The 14,610-nt window shown below is 41.3% G+C and overlaps 1 protein-coding gene across 5 annotated transcripts in view; it reads right to left on the bottom strand.

The window, feature by feature from the left end:
• Positions 1-174: 174 nt before the first annotated feature.
• LOC145333993 (G protein-activated inward rectifier potassium channel 3-like) overlaps positions 175-14,610 on the bottom strand; it is a 32,938-nt gene continuing 18,502 nt past the window's right edge. For 2 of the 5 annotated variants that reach the window (XM_080179270.1, XM_080179290.1), the window contains 6 exons: positions 6,328-6,434; positions 5,116-5,191; positions 4,440-4,562; positions 2,794-2,896; positions 1,791-1,866; positions 175-1,516 (listed from right to left, as the gene is read on the bottom strand). In XM_080179270.1, coding sequence (XP_080035396.1) covers positions 1,486-1,516; positions 1,791-1,866; positions 2,794-2,896; positions 4,440-4,562; positions 5,116-5,191; positions 6,328-6,434 — 516 coding nt within the window. In that variant the 3' untranslated portion in view covers positions 175-1,485. Of the gene's footprint in view, positions 1,517-1,790; positions 1,892-2,793; positions 2,897-4,439; positions 4,563-5,115; positions 5,192-6,327; positions 6,435-14,610 lie in introns of all 5 variants that reach the window. The other 3 variants (XR_013884668.1, XR_013884671.1, XM_080179278.1) reach the window with 3 other exon arrangements.

The following is a 14,610-nucleotide window of genomic DNA, read 5'->3' as shown; positions in this document are numbered from 1 at the left end:
ATGATACACAAAATTCACTCTTTTGTAGATTACAAATATTGGTTGAAACGTTTAGACACTCATAACAGTCCCCAAACTTGTTACGCCATTGAATAAAAAAAACGTTATTAAAGCTTTGGGGACTAGTGTAATAAACAGCCTCCCATACATCCTGAGTTTCACTAATAAAAAAAATGTTATAAATATTTATTTTATAGTAAAAAGGTACATTTGTAGTTGACATGATTTGGTACATTTCATTTTACATATTTTTATTACATACACTCAATATATTAAATTATTATATTACACAGTTCAAAATAATAGTTCATTTATACAAAATTTGTTTGACTAATAATCTAAGAATTTGGACAGATAATCAGAAACTTTAATTGATTTTAATTATGACTTGTCTGGCGCATTTCACTGGTTTAAATTTAATTTAATAAAATGTAACTTGCTGCTTTATATGGGCTTTTCTTTTCCTAAATTTATATTAAGTAGTATTAGTGCTTAAAATAGCATATTTCTATGAACCTATTTTGGAATGAAATTTCAGTCATTCATGTATAATGTATATATGCTACAATTTAAATTCAGATACAAATTAATTAAAACCTGAAAAGATGTCCTTCCTTCTAATCCAAATCTTAATGTACAAATAATAGAGCTTTGATATAATTCAGTTTGTCAAAACATATAAAATGAACAAATTATAGTTGCATTTTTTTCAACCGGTATAATTTTTTTCATGATACATACATTTGGGACATATATTGGTAGAGTTATTTTAAAGACTGGTAATTAAATAACATAAAAAAAATTAACAAATTAATTTCATGATTTTTTCTATAGATTCAGTAATTAAATTAATATTCTTAGATGCGCAGCTACTCTATGACTGGGTGGGTACATCCGTCAACACTCAAAGAAATTTTTTTAAATACTGCAACTCATGTTGTTAGTTGAAAGTAATCAATGTTCGTAGCTTGTTATTGCTCCACTACCCGTTGACAAAGTTTTCCTTGTTCAATAAGATTTTACGCGATATTTAAAAATGTTGGTTAGAGGTAACAAATGATCATAATTTACATACAATCAAATAATTAATTATTATTATACATTTAATATATAAATATGAAGTAGTGTATGTATTTATAAATTATAAATATTCTATAAACTAAAAAGTATGAGCGTAGCACCATTTCAGTTGTGTCTTGTGTAAATTTTATAACAATAGTTCCGCACTTTTTAGTTCTTTAATCTTTTAATTTTCACAATTTTCGTATCTTTCGTATTTGTCATAGTTTCTTATTAAGGATTGAGGCATTTCTAACACAGTGTGTCAAAATTAATTCATTCTCTATTTTAGGCTTTAATGCTAAATGTTTCATTAGATATTGAATAGAAAATCAGCACCAAGAACGATTATTTCCAGTAATTACTCCACTAAGAACAAGTTATTCCAAGGATAGCGACACAATCTCCAGTTTAAATATTACCTATCTACACCATGTGAAGAATCTCTACACAACTTCTGAATAAATCTCTTTGACAAAATTTAACAGGGAATTTTTAAAAGCGAAGCTTTTCTATAATTAGGGTCGGTCCGTCCGTCCTAGATAGATAGCTTTTATTCGTTAATTTAGGCATGTTAGAATTGTCCTATCGATTTCAAACTTTACATGATGATTCCTGTAGTAGTTAAGATATGTTTCAACCTTAGATTTTTTCAATGATAATTTGCATTATTCATCTGATATTATAGAAATCAAAAGGATATAAATGAGGATTAAATTTCGTCAAAGTGCCTGTATCTGTCATTGCTGATGGTGGTACTGGGTGTGGACAGGTGGGGGGAGGGTAGCACCACACTGCTAGACGTCACTAAGGTTCACAGTTTCAATCGCGACTGCAAAAAGTTGCATTTATTGATCTATTAGACATCCTATTATATAAAGTAGCAAGGATGCTGAACCGATTGGGTTCTCTATTTTAGGTAAGATTCACCTACGTCCTATGATGGTTTTATGCTATTTTTTTATATTTTAAGTATTGGGATGGTTTTAAGCTATATTCCAGCCTTTTTCTGCCCCTTTGAATACAAAGTCCCTAGATACTAGGAGCGGAGCCGCTAGTAATTAATACAGAAGAGCTCGTATGAGTGTTTCAAGTCATAATTATTTGGATGTGTAGCTTGAGCTGGATACTTAATGGCCTTACAAAAGTGTATCGTCCTACTCAATGACTTCTAAGGTCCAAACTTTAAGAAACAATGGTTTAACGCTTACACACATGATATTTGTTATGGTTATTAAGTTTCATATATCATCCTTTTTTCATAAATCAATACTATAATGTTAATCCGTTAGGTAACAGCCCCCCCCCCCCCCTTTAAATTACCTATTACATTTACTAATAAAAATTTCTTCTTAATAGATTTTAGTTTAAAAAATTATTCTATTTTCAATGAACCCAAAAGTATATTTACATTTAATGCTACAAAATGTTTTTCTTATGTCATCAAATGCTATAAAAATGTCCTGTTTAATGCCATTTAAGGATAATATTGCACATGAATTTCTTAATAAAAACACTTTATTGTCTATTAATCCTTACTAAAATATCTATTAAATACAGCAGCTAGTTTGCATTTTATACTAACATCAAAGTTATAAGCACAATAAGGCATTAAGTGTATATTAAATCTACAGTATTACATTATTCTAAATTCTGATCAATACTTTATGACCATTGTCTTGTGTTGATAAAAAAACTACAAAAAAGATTAGCAGGGGTTAAGCGATTGAAAACCTGGCGTTGACCCGTTCTTGTTATTGTCGCTGTCCTCCCCGTCTCCCCCATCATCCCCATTCTCATCATCTCGCTCCTTCTGGCTCTTGTTGTCCATATTTACCTAAAAAATTAAAGGGATAGTATAATTTTTACATCGACGAACCGTTTTATAGTGCCTATAAAAAATAACGTCATACTCGCCTACCAATGGTTATTTAAAGTTTATAATGGCATGCCATTGGAAATTTAGTCTTTTTATTGGCCTATCATAGTTTATTTGTATTGTATGGCGTCATTTTTTTAGGCACTATAAAGAATTTCTACATGGAAACCTGTAGAGAGGAAACATGCTTGAAACAATTTGTAACGTCTTAATTAATATGTAAAATTCATATTTTGACTGTGAGTTAACCTCTTATGTCAACTAATTACGATTCTGTTCGTTAGTAACTAATCTTTTGTGGGTAAAAGTCGCTAGAGGCTAGGGGCAAATCATCTAGTTTTACATTAAAGATAATTTTGCTGCATCCATTAAACCGAAGTTGATCAAATCCGACTGTCGGCCTACCTTTTAAAACTACATTATATTTATTTCAAGGCTATTCTGGTATTATCCGCAAGAATCTAACCAATCACATTTATTAAGTAACAATTCTTTTTAGTTTCACACTATATAGCCATTTCTTTTCAAGTAATTTAGCTACCCTAACTTAAAATAAATAAATTAGCCTGGGACCTAATAAAGCTTCTCTGAAATGCGAAAACAGTAAAAGTGTCTGACTATGACGTCAGAAAAAATTAACAATTAACCAATGAGAGGCCGCTATATATTTTACCATTGTGAATACTGGCTTCTCATTGGTTAATTGTTAATTTTTTCTGACGTCATAGTCAGACACTTTTACTGTTTTCCTGAAATGCTTATGAACCTCATAGAAAGAGAAAGAAAGGACAATTTCTCTTAATATCCTTTATATAAAGTAGTAGGTTTTTTTGCCTAAGATTTTGGTAAGTACTGAACTGGGGTATTCCTGTCCAGTTTTTTGTTTAGGAATGAATATTTCTTACCCGAGGGAATAAATGATGGACCGATAGGTCATCATTTATTCACGAGGAATGAATATTTCTTACCCGAGGGAATAAATGATGGACCGATAGGTCATCATTTATTCACGAGGGTAAGAAATATTCATTCCTAAACAAAAAACTGGACAGGAATATCATTCTCATTTAAACAAAAAACTCATTTTTTTATGCTAAAATGTGGTTTAATTTTGGTTTTTAATTTTCATTTATTTCCTTTTATTTCATTATTCTATCTTTTAGTAATTAATAAAAATTCTAAAATCTTCCAAAAAAAAATAAAAAATCTTCTAAAATCATACCAGGGATATAAATGAGATACCAGGGAAGTAAATGAATATTCACATCCACTATTTAAGGGGTTGTTTATATGGGAATGAACTTTTAAGGGAAGCTTCACATTGGTATGGCTGTTATATTTACAGATTTAAGTCTTGGGATGGTTTTTGGCTATTTTTATACCCTACCTAGCCCCTCTAATACAAAACTCCTAGCTGCTCTAATGTAGCATCCACTAGTTTTAAATAAATTAGAAAGCAAATCAAAATATCTTCCATTTTCCAATCCCTGTTTAATCTTACCTTGTAGACCGCATTGAAAGCGCTGAAGTCAACTTTATATTGTGCAGCTGAAGGTCTGAAGTTCAACAGGTTTACAAATCTGTAGCCCCATAGCACTTCATTCGGCATGTAGGAGGAACGAGCCTAAAGAAATAAGATGGTAAAAATCCAGGGAGAGGACATTCGACTTGAAATTACACTAGTATCCAAAGTTTTACAACCAAGTTATCTTATATGTTAAATTTTGGTTACTCTTTTTCTTATATGAAATTTGATTAGGTGGTTTCAAACAAGTAGGTTTCAAACTTAACCAATAATTTAATCCAAAGAAGGAGTAATTTTGTTTATCATTAGAGAGGATGTATAACACATAAGAATTAAATTACAATCTAATGTTGTAGTTAAGTCCAATTTAGTGATAGAATATTTCGACTTGACAAAGACGTTTGACTGCATGTTACATTATGTATTTGTCCCAAATAATGATAAACCCGTGTTTTTAGTAAAACCAGGAATAAGGTATAGCCAATAGGCGAAATAAATCTAAAATGATTTTTTTGGTGGGGGGGGGGGGGGACAGATAAAAAGGTCTTCAACTCTACTAAGTGTTGCCCCTCAACGATAGCAGAAAATCACTTATAGGTTTCGTGATTTTTTTGAATTAATTTCGTTGTTGGTATAAGCCGAAGTAAAATACCTGTACAGAATTTCCAGTTTGTTCGACAACACCTTCAATCATCACCACAATCTCATATCTCTTCTTGAAAAAGTCCCTGAAATTAATAAAAATGATAATAGTTATTTCTTTCATCGTATTATAAACTGCTTTCCGCGGATATAGAATGTACAATTATAAGATTAAAACCAGTTTTTTTGCCCCGAGGTGCCGAAGGCACAGGCTAAAAAACTGGTTTTAATCTTATGATTGTACATTTTTAAATTCGTAGAAAGCCGTTTATAATACGATGCTAGACATAGTTTTTTCGTATGGATGAGAACCGGTTCCTATCCACCGGATTCGAATGAATACGATAAAAAAATTTATTATATAAAAAAAGGCAAAGTTTATCCAAAGAAGTATATAATTTTAAAGTTATGAAAAATTGTCAAGCTTTATTTAATTAGAATATTAAAAAATTGTCTCAATTTTAGAAGAAAAAAATATTCTACGGGGTGTCCAATTTAATCTTTTGATTTTATACCATAGAAATTACAATAAAAATGGATTTTACTGTACTAAGGCGACCAAGCATAAAAAATCATTTGGAAATGTAAGGCCAATAAACCTTTTCCCAAGAAAGCAAAACATTTTAACATAAAAGCAATACAAAAAAAACATTAAATTTTATTCTAATTCTGTGAATTTGTAATATTTCATAGATTTTTACAGGAATCAATTAAAACGAGTCACTAAAACTGTAATTACTAAAAAATCAACTACATAAACTCCTTTATGGTGTAATAACAAAAAAGATACATATTATGTATTTTTAATCTAGCTAGACAGAACATAGATTAATTGTCTAGGTGTCTTTTTAAGCTTAAAACAAAGCATTGATTGTTTCTTTTATTCATTAATTATAGAATATTGTCATCTTAGAAAAACACAATTTTTTTACTAATGATTAAACATTACTTTTCTTCTAAAAGGGGTATTGAGTAATTCCCTCATCCCCCACCAATTACAATTCTATGGCAAGAATAAAAAATTACTCTACTTGACTTGTATCGTATATACTATATAGGATGTCTATCTGTCTCCTAAGATCCTTCAAACGGCTGGACCGATTGTTCCACAATTTTTGAGAAGTCTTACAATTAATCAGGCAAACATTTTTTCGCTTAACAACTTGTTTTCTTTTGATATATTGAAGCAGAAATATCTTAGATTAGAGATAAAATTACAAACCTTGCATTCATGGAATAAAAAGGACTTTCTTCGTCAATTTTATGAACGATGGTTGTTGGCCAAATAAAGAACAGACAGTCCTCTTCTCCGTCAGGATCTGTTCCAACCTGAAATTATGAATAATTATTTAATTTCCGCGGATATTTAAATAAAAAATTGTAAGATTAAAACCAGTTTTGTTAGCCCCGAGGTGCTGAGAACTGGTTCTAATCCAGTGGATATTAATTGGTTTTAAAGCCATACTGGATAAAAAAGTTAATTTGATGAATAAAATTTATTGATTTAGTTATCTTAAAAGCCAAGTGAACGTAAAGTAAGTTCTTTAAAAAAAATTCTCTACGTTTTAATTTTCTATTATCTTTATTTAAAAGTAACAGGATGTCCATCTTTGTATCTGCTTGTAGTTTAAGATCTCGTTAACCGATTGACCGATATGGTTTTCCTTTACATAAAGCTTCTTAAACGTCCAAGGAAAGTTTTTAAAACTTATTCTGATGAGTGTACCTTTAGTCTTCACACTCCCAAGAAAATCTAGGGGCTTAGGCCCTAATATTATATAATTGTGTTTAAAACTTTAAATACAATGGCTCGAAATAGGAGGAAAAAAATTAGATTACTAATTTTTAACAATATCTTTAAAAGTATTACTTAAATTTTATTATACAATGCTATGTAAGAATGTAAAAAAAACCTGGCAAATGTAATACAATCTTTAATACATACACAAACAGAACATAGTACATTATACTCACTAATATATCAAGATTATGTTTACAGGTGGGCAAATTAATTAATATTGTTTTTTACTCCTTTATTTGCGTTCAAATGAATTTAGGGGGGGGGGGGGAGACTAATAATTTTCTCCACCAAATTAAACTTGACCCTAGGATTCAAACAAGCCTTCCTGAAAACTTTGTTGATCGTTCTAACCTTTTACAAAATATTTCTGGATATACAGACAACTATTTTGTATTCAAAGGTAGGAGGGGGAGGGGGGGATAGCCTAACATATGTGAAGCTTCCATAAAATAGAAAACATAATCTGTTTGATGGAAAGCGAGATCTTAATAAACAAATAAAAAAACCTTACTACTTTCAATAGGGTATAATTTCATTTTTAACTAATTTTCAATTCTTTAATAGAAAACCTTGTTGCCAACTTTCTCTCAGTCTTTAGTTATTTCAGGAATTTAGATAATATATTTACATTAGGCCTGTTGTTTACCTTATTATATCTGGAATCATTGTGCTCACATATCAATTCAATAGGTTATCCAAAATACTTATGTATATAAGAATTATTTCTCGTATTTATTCGAATCCTGTGGATAGGAACCGATTCTCATTTATACGAAAAAATTATGTCTATCATCGTATTATATCCACTGAGCTTTCTACGAATATAAAAATGTACAATCATAAGATTAAAACCAGTTTTTTAGCCGGTGCCTTCGGCACCTCGGGTCTAAAAATCTGGTCTTAATCTCATAATTGTACTTTCTATGTCCGCGGAAAGCTGTTTATAATACGATGCGAGAAATAACTATTATCATTTATTAATATAAGTAGATATTTTGGCCTATATTATGCCTACCTTTTATTTTTGATATCTTTATTATGATACTATTGTGTTAATATAATAACAGCATAAACACACAGTGGTATGAAATAAGAAACATTATAATATTATTTTCACACCATTCTTTTGTTTTAAGTCATTGTGCTTGATATTGTAAAGAACAAAAACTATGAATTTGATCAAAGAAAACAACGAAAAAGAATTCGTTTCTGGTGTAATTGTGGTATTCGGCAACCGTGAGCCATGCCTATGGCACCCCTGACCGGGGTTCGGGGAAGGGCCAACGGCCCTCCCCCGAGTCTGCCGACCCCCTCCCTCTGTCTAAAATTAATGATTGAATCTTTATTATGGTTAACGGTATTGTTAATTCCCCCCACCCTTTCCAGGGATGGGGGATCATTATTGCCCAAACTGACTATTGTATATGTATTATAATGCTTTTATGTTATGATTATTTATTCCTATCTGTGTAATTATTGTTTGTTGTATATAGCTTTAGTACTCTTTAGACCTGCAATAAAGTGACAACTGAAATAGATGTTGATTATTATTTGGTGAATGCTAGAGAAGCGTAGCTTCTCTATAGTAAGGTGTCCACGTCTGTCACACTGCCGTAATCTAATTGAACTCCGGTGTCTGCCATTTATCCTCGGCGGATACCACAACTTTTGGTGACAGCTGTGTGAGATTACGGCAAACCACAAGTGTAGAGCAGACGCGCAGCTGAGGCTAAGGTACTCCCAGCAGTGAAACTGGCAAAACTGACACAAGCAACCTGAATTACCCACCCTGGATAGCAAGGTCTAACTCTGCATCCGGCAGTTGTGGAAGTGAAACAGCGAAACTTGACGGAGAACCGCGAGAAGCGCCGACATCTAACGGAGAATTGGGCGCTCAAAAGGCTGAAACAGGCCTGCGGACTGGCTGAAACACGCCAAATAAGTGCAAACGGCTGAAACTAGGCCAACCTTACTGCAAGAGATAGCAGGATCCGAACCAGCGGCGCTAGCAGGACGGGACATTCCCTGCCGCCATCAGCCGGATTTGGATCAGCGGCGCTAGCAGGACGGGACATTCCCTGCCGTCGATAGGCTGAAACACGCCACATAGCTGCGAGCTGCGAGCCAACATACGAGTGTAGTACAACAAAGCAGAGAAAACTACGTCAACTCCAAGTATCCTGAGAGGCTACAATGCAGCCACCCATCTAGAAAAACAGATATTATATCCCATTGGAGGGATTACCACCCTGGTGTGATGGTTAAACAATAGATTTATGAGCAAAGATTGGCAAACAATTTGTTGTGTATTGTGATAAAACTAAAAATAGAACAGGCTTGGATTTGTGGTGTATTGTGATAACAACTAAAAATAGAACGGGTTTGGTAAACAAATCTGTTATGTAATTGTGATAAGGACAAAAATAGAAGCTAGATGTAACATAACAATGCCCTGATAAACAATCTAACCACCTCAAGCCTACAGCACAACAAAAATACACCCCTTATTCCAGAGGAAAGGGAGGGGCCCACTCTCCATTTAAGGAAATACAATCAAGGTGACATAACAGATAAGCCTAGGATTAAGGAGAAAGGGCACCATTACCTCATCATACAGTTACCTCAAACCCACAGCACTCCCCCCTTCCTCACAGGGGGAACGGACGGTTTTACCCCGTCCCCTCACGCGCTTCCCCCCTCCTACCCACACTTGACTAAGTCCGCCCACGGTGTGGAGCTAGTGACCGGGAACACAGAGCGCCATTTACGGGTCGCGCAACGGAGTGCGGAAATATCATAAAATTCAACGGACAAAGCGGACCAATGAGAGAGCGAGTTGAGGGATAAGTGCGCGTTTTACCTGTGTGCGCGGATTTGACGGTGCGTAAGCGCGTTGCAAGGACAGGAGATTTCACGCACACACACACACACCGGAGCGGAGCTACTCCATAGCATCTAACAGAGGTATTTTTAGAAAGATAAAGAATTACAAGCTTCTCCCTCCTATCTATAGTGTGATAAAGGAAAACCAAATCAGTTCCTGACAGCAGTTCAGACCCTCAACATCTATCTACCCCTACCAGCCTACTCTACAACCTCAGAATCCAACTAGTGATAAGTACAGCTAAATTGTATCTTTGTAACTAAACTACCAACCTAGTGATAAAACAGTGTTGGCTGTTGGGCTAGAAAGCCTCAAGTGACAAATCATTTGTAATATTGCCTTGTACCCTTGTGTCCCGCCGTTGAACCGTTGCCCCGATGGACCAGCCGCAAGCGCCAGGAGGCGACCAAGCCCCAGGATGGCTCCAGGATGACCCTCAGCCGGCCCCAGCTGAGTACCGCAAGTTGATGCTGAGTAACCTGCCGGAGTATAGAGGACCGCCCAAGCAATCTTGGAGCTCCCACATCCGCAGACTCGAGATGTCATGGGCGGCTTACCGCGTGCCGCCCCATGACTCCCTCAACCGCCGCAACGCCCTTTTACTGTCACTGGTAGGGCAAGCGGCGGAAATGGCTTCTCATCTGTTTGGCGAGGCAGGCCAAGCCTTGACCTACGAACAGGTCAAGGCCGAGTGTGAAATGTTATTCCGTCCCGCCTTTGAATCCCAGACGCTTAAACAAGCGTTTAGGGATTACAGGCAACACTCGACAGAACCTATACAAGCATACATATCAACAAAGTGTGCCTTGTATAGGGACGCCTACAGCCATGAGGATCTCGAGTTGTTAGTGGACGAATTAAATCGTGGCATCCGTAACGCTAATGTGAAACGTGAAATGATGAGTCATGAGATCACCAGTGTACCTGAGTACACACGGAGAGCCATGTTCACCGTCACAATGATTACCAAGCAGCTGAAGGAGGGTGTGTGCCTAGTGGACGCTACAGACGGGCTCACAGGATCTGCCAGCATCCAGTTGCCCCAATATGACGAGTCGGAGCCAATGGAGATTGGCGCCTTGGCTCCGGGTCTCCACCAGATGGGGAAGGTCGCTCCAGATGACAAGGTTCCAGGCCGCTGTTTCCGCTGTCAAGGGAAAGGCCACCGAGCTCGCGACTGCCCGACGCCTATGGAAGTCAGCCTAGAGGAGAGACGCACCCAGCCACGCCGTGACCGTTCTGCCAAGTGTGAGCGTTGCCATTATGCCGGCCACACGGCGGCCGAGTGCAGAGCTGACTGGGACCAGGTAGCTGGCCGCAGGCGCACCGCAGACAAGGGTGCTCCCCCAGGAAAGCCCAGCAGAGTGGCCCATATGGAAGGGAGCGCGCCCCCAGCACCACCGCAGCAAGCAGCCGCACCCAACGCCGCGGGCCGAGCCAACGGGATGCCGCAGTTTGGGACCGTTCCATCTAGGATCAACGTACTGGGCGGCGCGGCTGAACCCAACCGAGTTGGCCTGGGCTTCAGTCTCAACCACCTGGGGCCGGAGCTTGTGCAACCCAACAACATCGCCGAGCCAGAAGTTCTGAGGCCCCAGCCGTTTAGCCTCAACATGATGGAGCCTGCTAGACCGAGCCTACCCAGCAAGAGTGGAGGGGCGCTACCCAGCGTCACTGAGACGGTGTACGGGGAGGCCCTGGCGGCCGCTGAACGAGAGAGGAAGGAGGCGCTAGCCAGCGCATCAGAGTCGATGTATGGGGCGCCACCCGGCGCCGCCACCTGCGATGACTGGGGGGTGCTATCCAGCGCCTCCAACCTGGTGCCTGGGGCGACAACCGTCGCCGCCACCGAGATACCTGGATCCTGGAACGAGCCAGCCTCCAACCTGGTGCCTGGGGCGACAACCGTCGCCGCCACCGAGAGACCTGGACCCTGGAACGAGCCAGCAGTCCCAGAGGAAGGGGTGACACCCGTCACCCCCAGCCAGCCAGCGCCACCAGCCTGCAGGGAGAGCCCAACTACACGCCATCCAGTGCCCCCAGCCAGCCGAAGGAACCCAGCTGCCCAGCACTTCCAGTCGAGCCAGGATAAGTTCAATTTAACAAATGTATTGTATCCAAACCATTGTAAAACCCCAGCCTTGCCTGTGCCCCCTGCACCAGAGGCTGGGGAGATTGAAATTTGGGGATATAAGGACTTGCCTGTGCCATATGCACCTGAGTTCCTAGGGCAGGGGAGGGACGTGAGTCAGGGCGAGCCTGTGCCACACGCACTTCAGCCCCATGCCACTGGGCATGCCATGGACAAGGGAAGGGACCCCTTGGGGCTAGGGGAGCCGACACCCAGGCAAGCGCCAGTCGCCTGCCAGTCTGTCATTGGGGAGGGTATCGGGGTGCCCCGGCCACACCAAGATAACACTCAATGGAAACTTGTATCTAGCCAGGAGCAGCCCAGCCGTGTTCAGCCCCGAGAGGCAGCCGTGACCCGAGCCGAAGATCCCCAGCCACGTGCGCGAGGTAGATGGCTGTCTGGCAGCTTCTCACACTGGTGGATGGTCCTGTGGGGACTACTGCTGGCAGCTGTGTGGCCTACAACCAGCTACGTCCTGGTGGGATGGGACTGTGCCAACCCCACCCACGTCACAGCCTACAATAAAGAAAAGATGTGCAACACGGAACCTCTGCACCAGGAGGTGCCCCTGGGCCATGAAGTACACGTCCTGCAGCAAGTCAAGATTAGGGAAACAACAGGATACAGTTGCCAGCTCACTGTGTCCCAGTGGACATTCAGGTGTGGGGTATGGGGTCACCTCAAGGTGACCTCGGTCCCCACCCTCATGAGGCCAACCAAGATAGATCCAGAAACGTGCCGAGACCTGGCCAGGAACCGAGTCTACACGCTGCCAGGCAAGACCCAGCCACTGACGTTCCAGCTGAACCATCCCCTGTTCTTCACCCTCGATATGGTGGGCGCCCTCGTCAACAGCCCCGAGGGGGTGGGTTGTGAAGGGGAGGACGTCCACTTCGAGGGCCAGCTGTACCGCAATGAATTAGTGCTCCAGGAGCGACGGCTGCTGGTCAAGGAAGAGACTTACGTAGTAGAGGATGGACGGGTGGAGTCCCAATCTGACCACCTGGCCTTGGAATGTCCCCATTCTGAGCTGTCTTGCATCACTGGAGAAGCAACCTATGTGTGGGACCACCTGGGGAGAGATTGCTCTTGAGGCTGATCCGCAGCCTCCAGCCTAGCCTAGTGATGGATGCGTTCCTGGTTGACCATCAAGCCCAGTTTTTCATCAATATGACCAACCCCACCTCAATAGTGAACTGCGACTTTGAGGCCCATGCCACCAACCACCCAGCATTGTTCGTGGCAGCTGATCCAGCCGCGGCAGCGCTGCCCAGAGTATCGGCCAGGGATGTTGATGTCCCCTTGCAGGCCCAGATCCATGCAGGTTATATTGGATTTACTCTGGAGACACGCATGAAAAGCACAGCAGCAGAAGAAGTAGCGGCCAACTGCTGGAAGCTCCAGCAACTAGACCCGGCCCACCCGGTGCGTGTCCAGGGGAGCACGTTCTCGGTGCTGAGGGGAGATGTCCTACTCCAGCTGACCTGCCAACGCAACAAATATGTTGTCCGTGAACACAAGGAGTGTTGGGACAAAGTACCAGTGGAGCCCACAGGATTTGTAGACGCCGTGACACGAGTGTATAGCGGCCACGCCACCAAGATTCCCTGCTCCTCCACATACCCCCTGACTGTGCACGCGGAGGAAGGCTGGATAGAGTTAACCCCCGCTCCTAAGAAGAGGCCACCCCCGCTGGATACGCCCAAGCAGCTGCTGACAGAACCCCTGGATGACTTCAGTTCAGGGGGTTTGTATTCGCAGGCCGAGTTGAACGACTGGCAGCAACTGCTGGCGTTCCCAGCGTATAAAAGCGCCATGCTGACCGGCCTGTCCTATGGCTCATGCGTTCAGCAAGGTAGCTGTTCGGCCACAGGGGACCATGGGATAGTGTCCTACAACATCGACCGACTGGCGGAGGAAGGGGAGGCCGCCCTGGATGTCTGGGCTGGATTCAGACAAGCTATTCACGAGTGGGGAGATGGCGCAGCCATACTGTGCTTGCTGTTGTTAATCCTCAAACTGCTGGGGGACCTGACCATCATTTCCCTGGCAGCCGCACAAGGAGGTGTACGGGCAGCCATGAATGCGATGTCACAAGTGTTCCTGTACCATCCAACTTTGTACAGGAAGGCCTTGGCCAGAGCCCGGCTCACCCATGCCAAGTCCCGGGACTTTTCAGTAGACTGGGATGCCATTCCCATCGGCCGGGAAGCAGCCGAGGAAATGGTGTCCATGCAATCAGCCGATAGCGGGCATGACCGCCCAGGCAGGCCAGGACCGCCCTCTGGAAGACCCCGCGGCCCCTCGGGAGGTCAGGCTGCCGCCCAGACGGTCACCTTGGCAGCCAGTGCCCCAGCCGCTGCCAACAACAACCAGCATGCCCCGCTGCTGACCGTCCCAGCAACAACTGTGCCACCAGCCAACCTGACACCTGCCGGCGCTGACCTACGTGGCCAACCAAAGCCAGCCTCTGCCTTCTATCCCACGTTGGGAGCCCATCAGCCCTGAGAAACACTCACCACTAGGATTCCATTGAATCATTATCATTTGTATATATCTTAGCCCTAAGGAGCGGACCGAAGGCCTCAACCACTGTCGGAAGTCTGGTAGGGAAACCCTCTCCCAGCCTTCCGAGGGGAGAGTTGTGGTATTCGGCAACTGTGAGCCATGCCTATGGCACCCCTGACCG

The sequence above is a fragment of the Acartia tonsa genome, chromosome 2, assembly GCF_053477335.1.
Source record: "Acartia tonsa isolate MP-2025a chromosome 2, ASM5347733v1, whole genome shotgun sequence".
Taxonomy (NCBI): Eukaryota; Metazoa; Arthropoda; class Copepoda; order Calanoida; family Acartiidae; genus Acartia; species Acartia tonsa.
The sequence above is the reverse complement of the archived record's forward strand: the minus strand, read 5'-3'. Positions and strand labels throughout refer to the sequence as shown.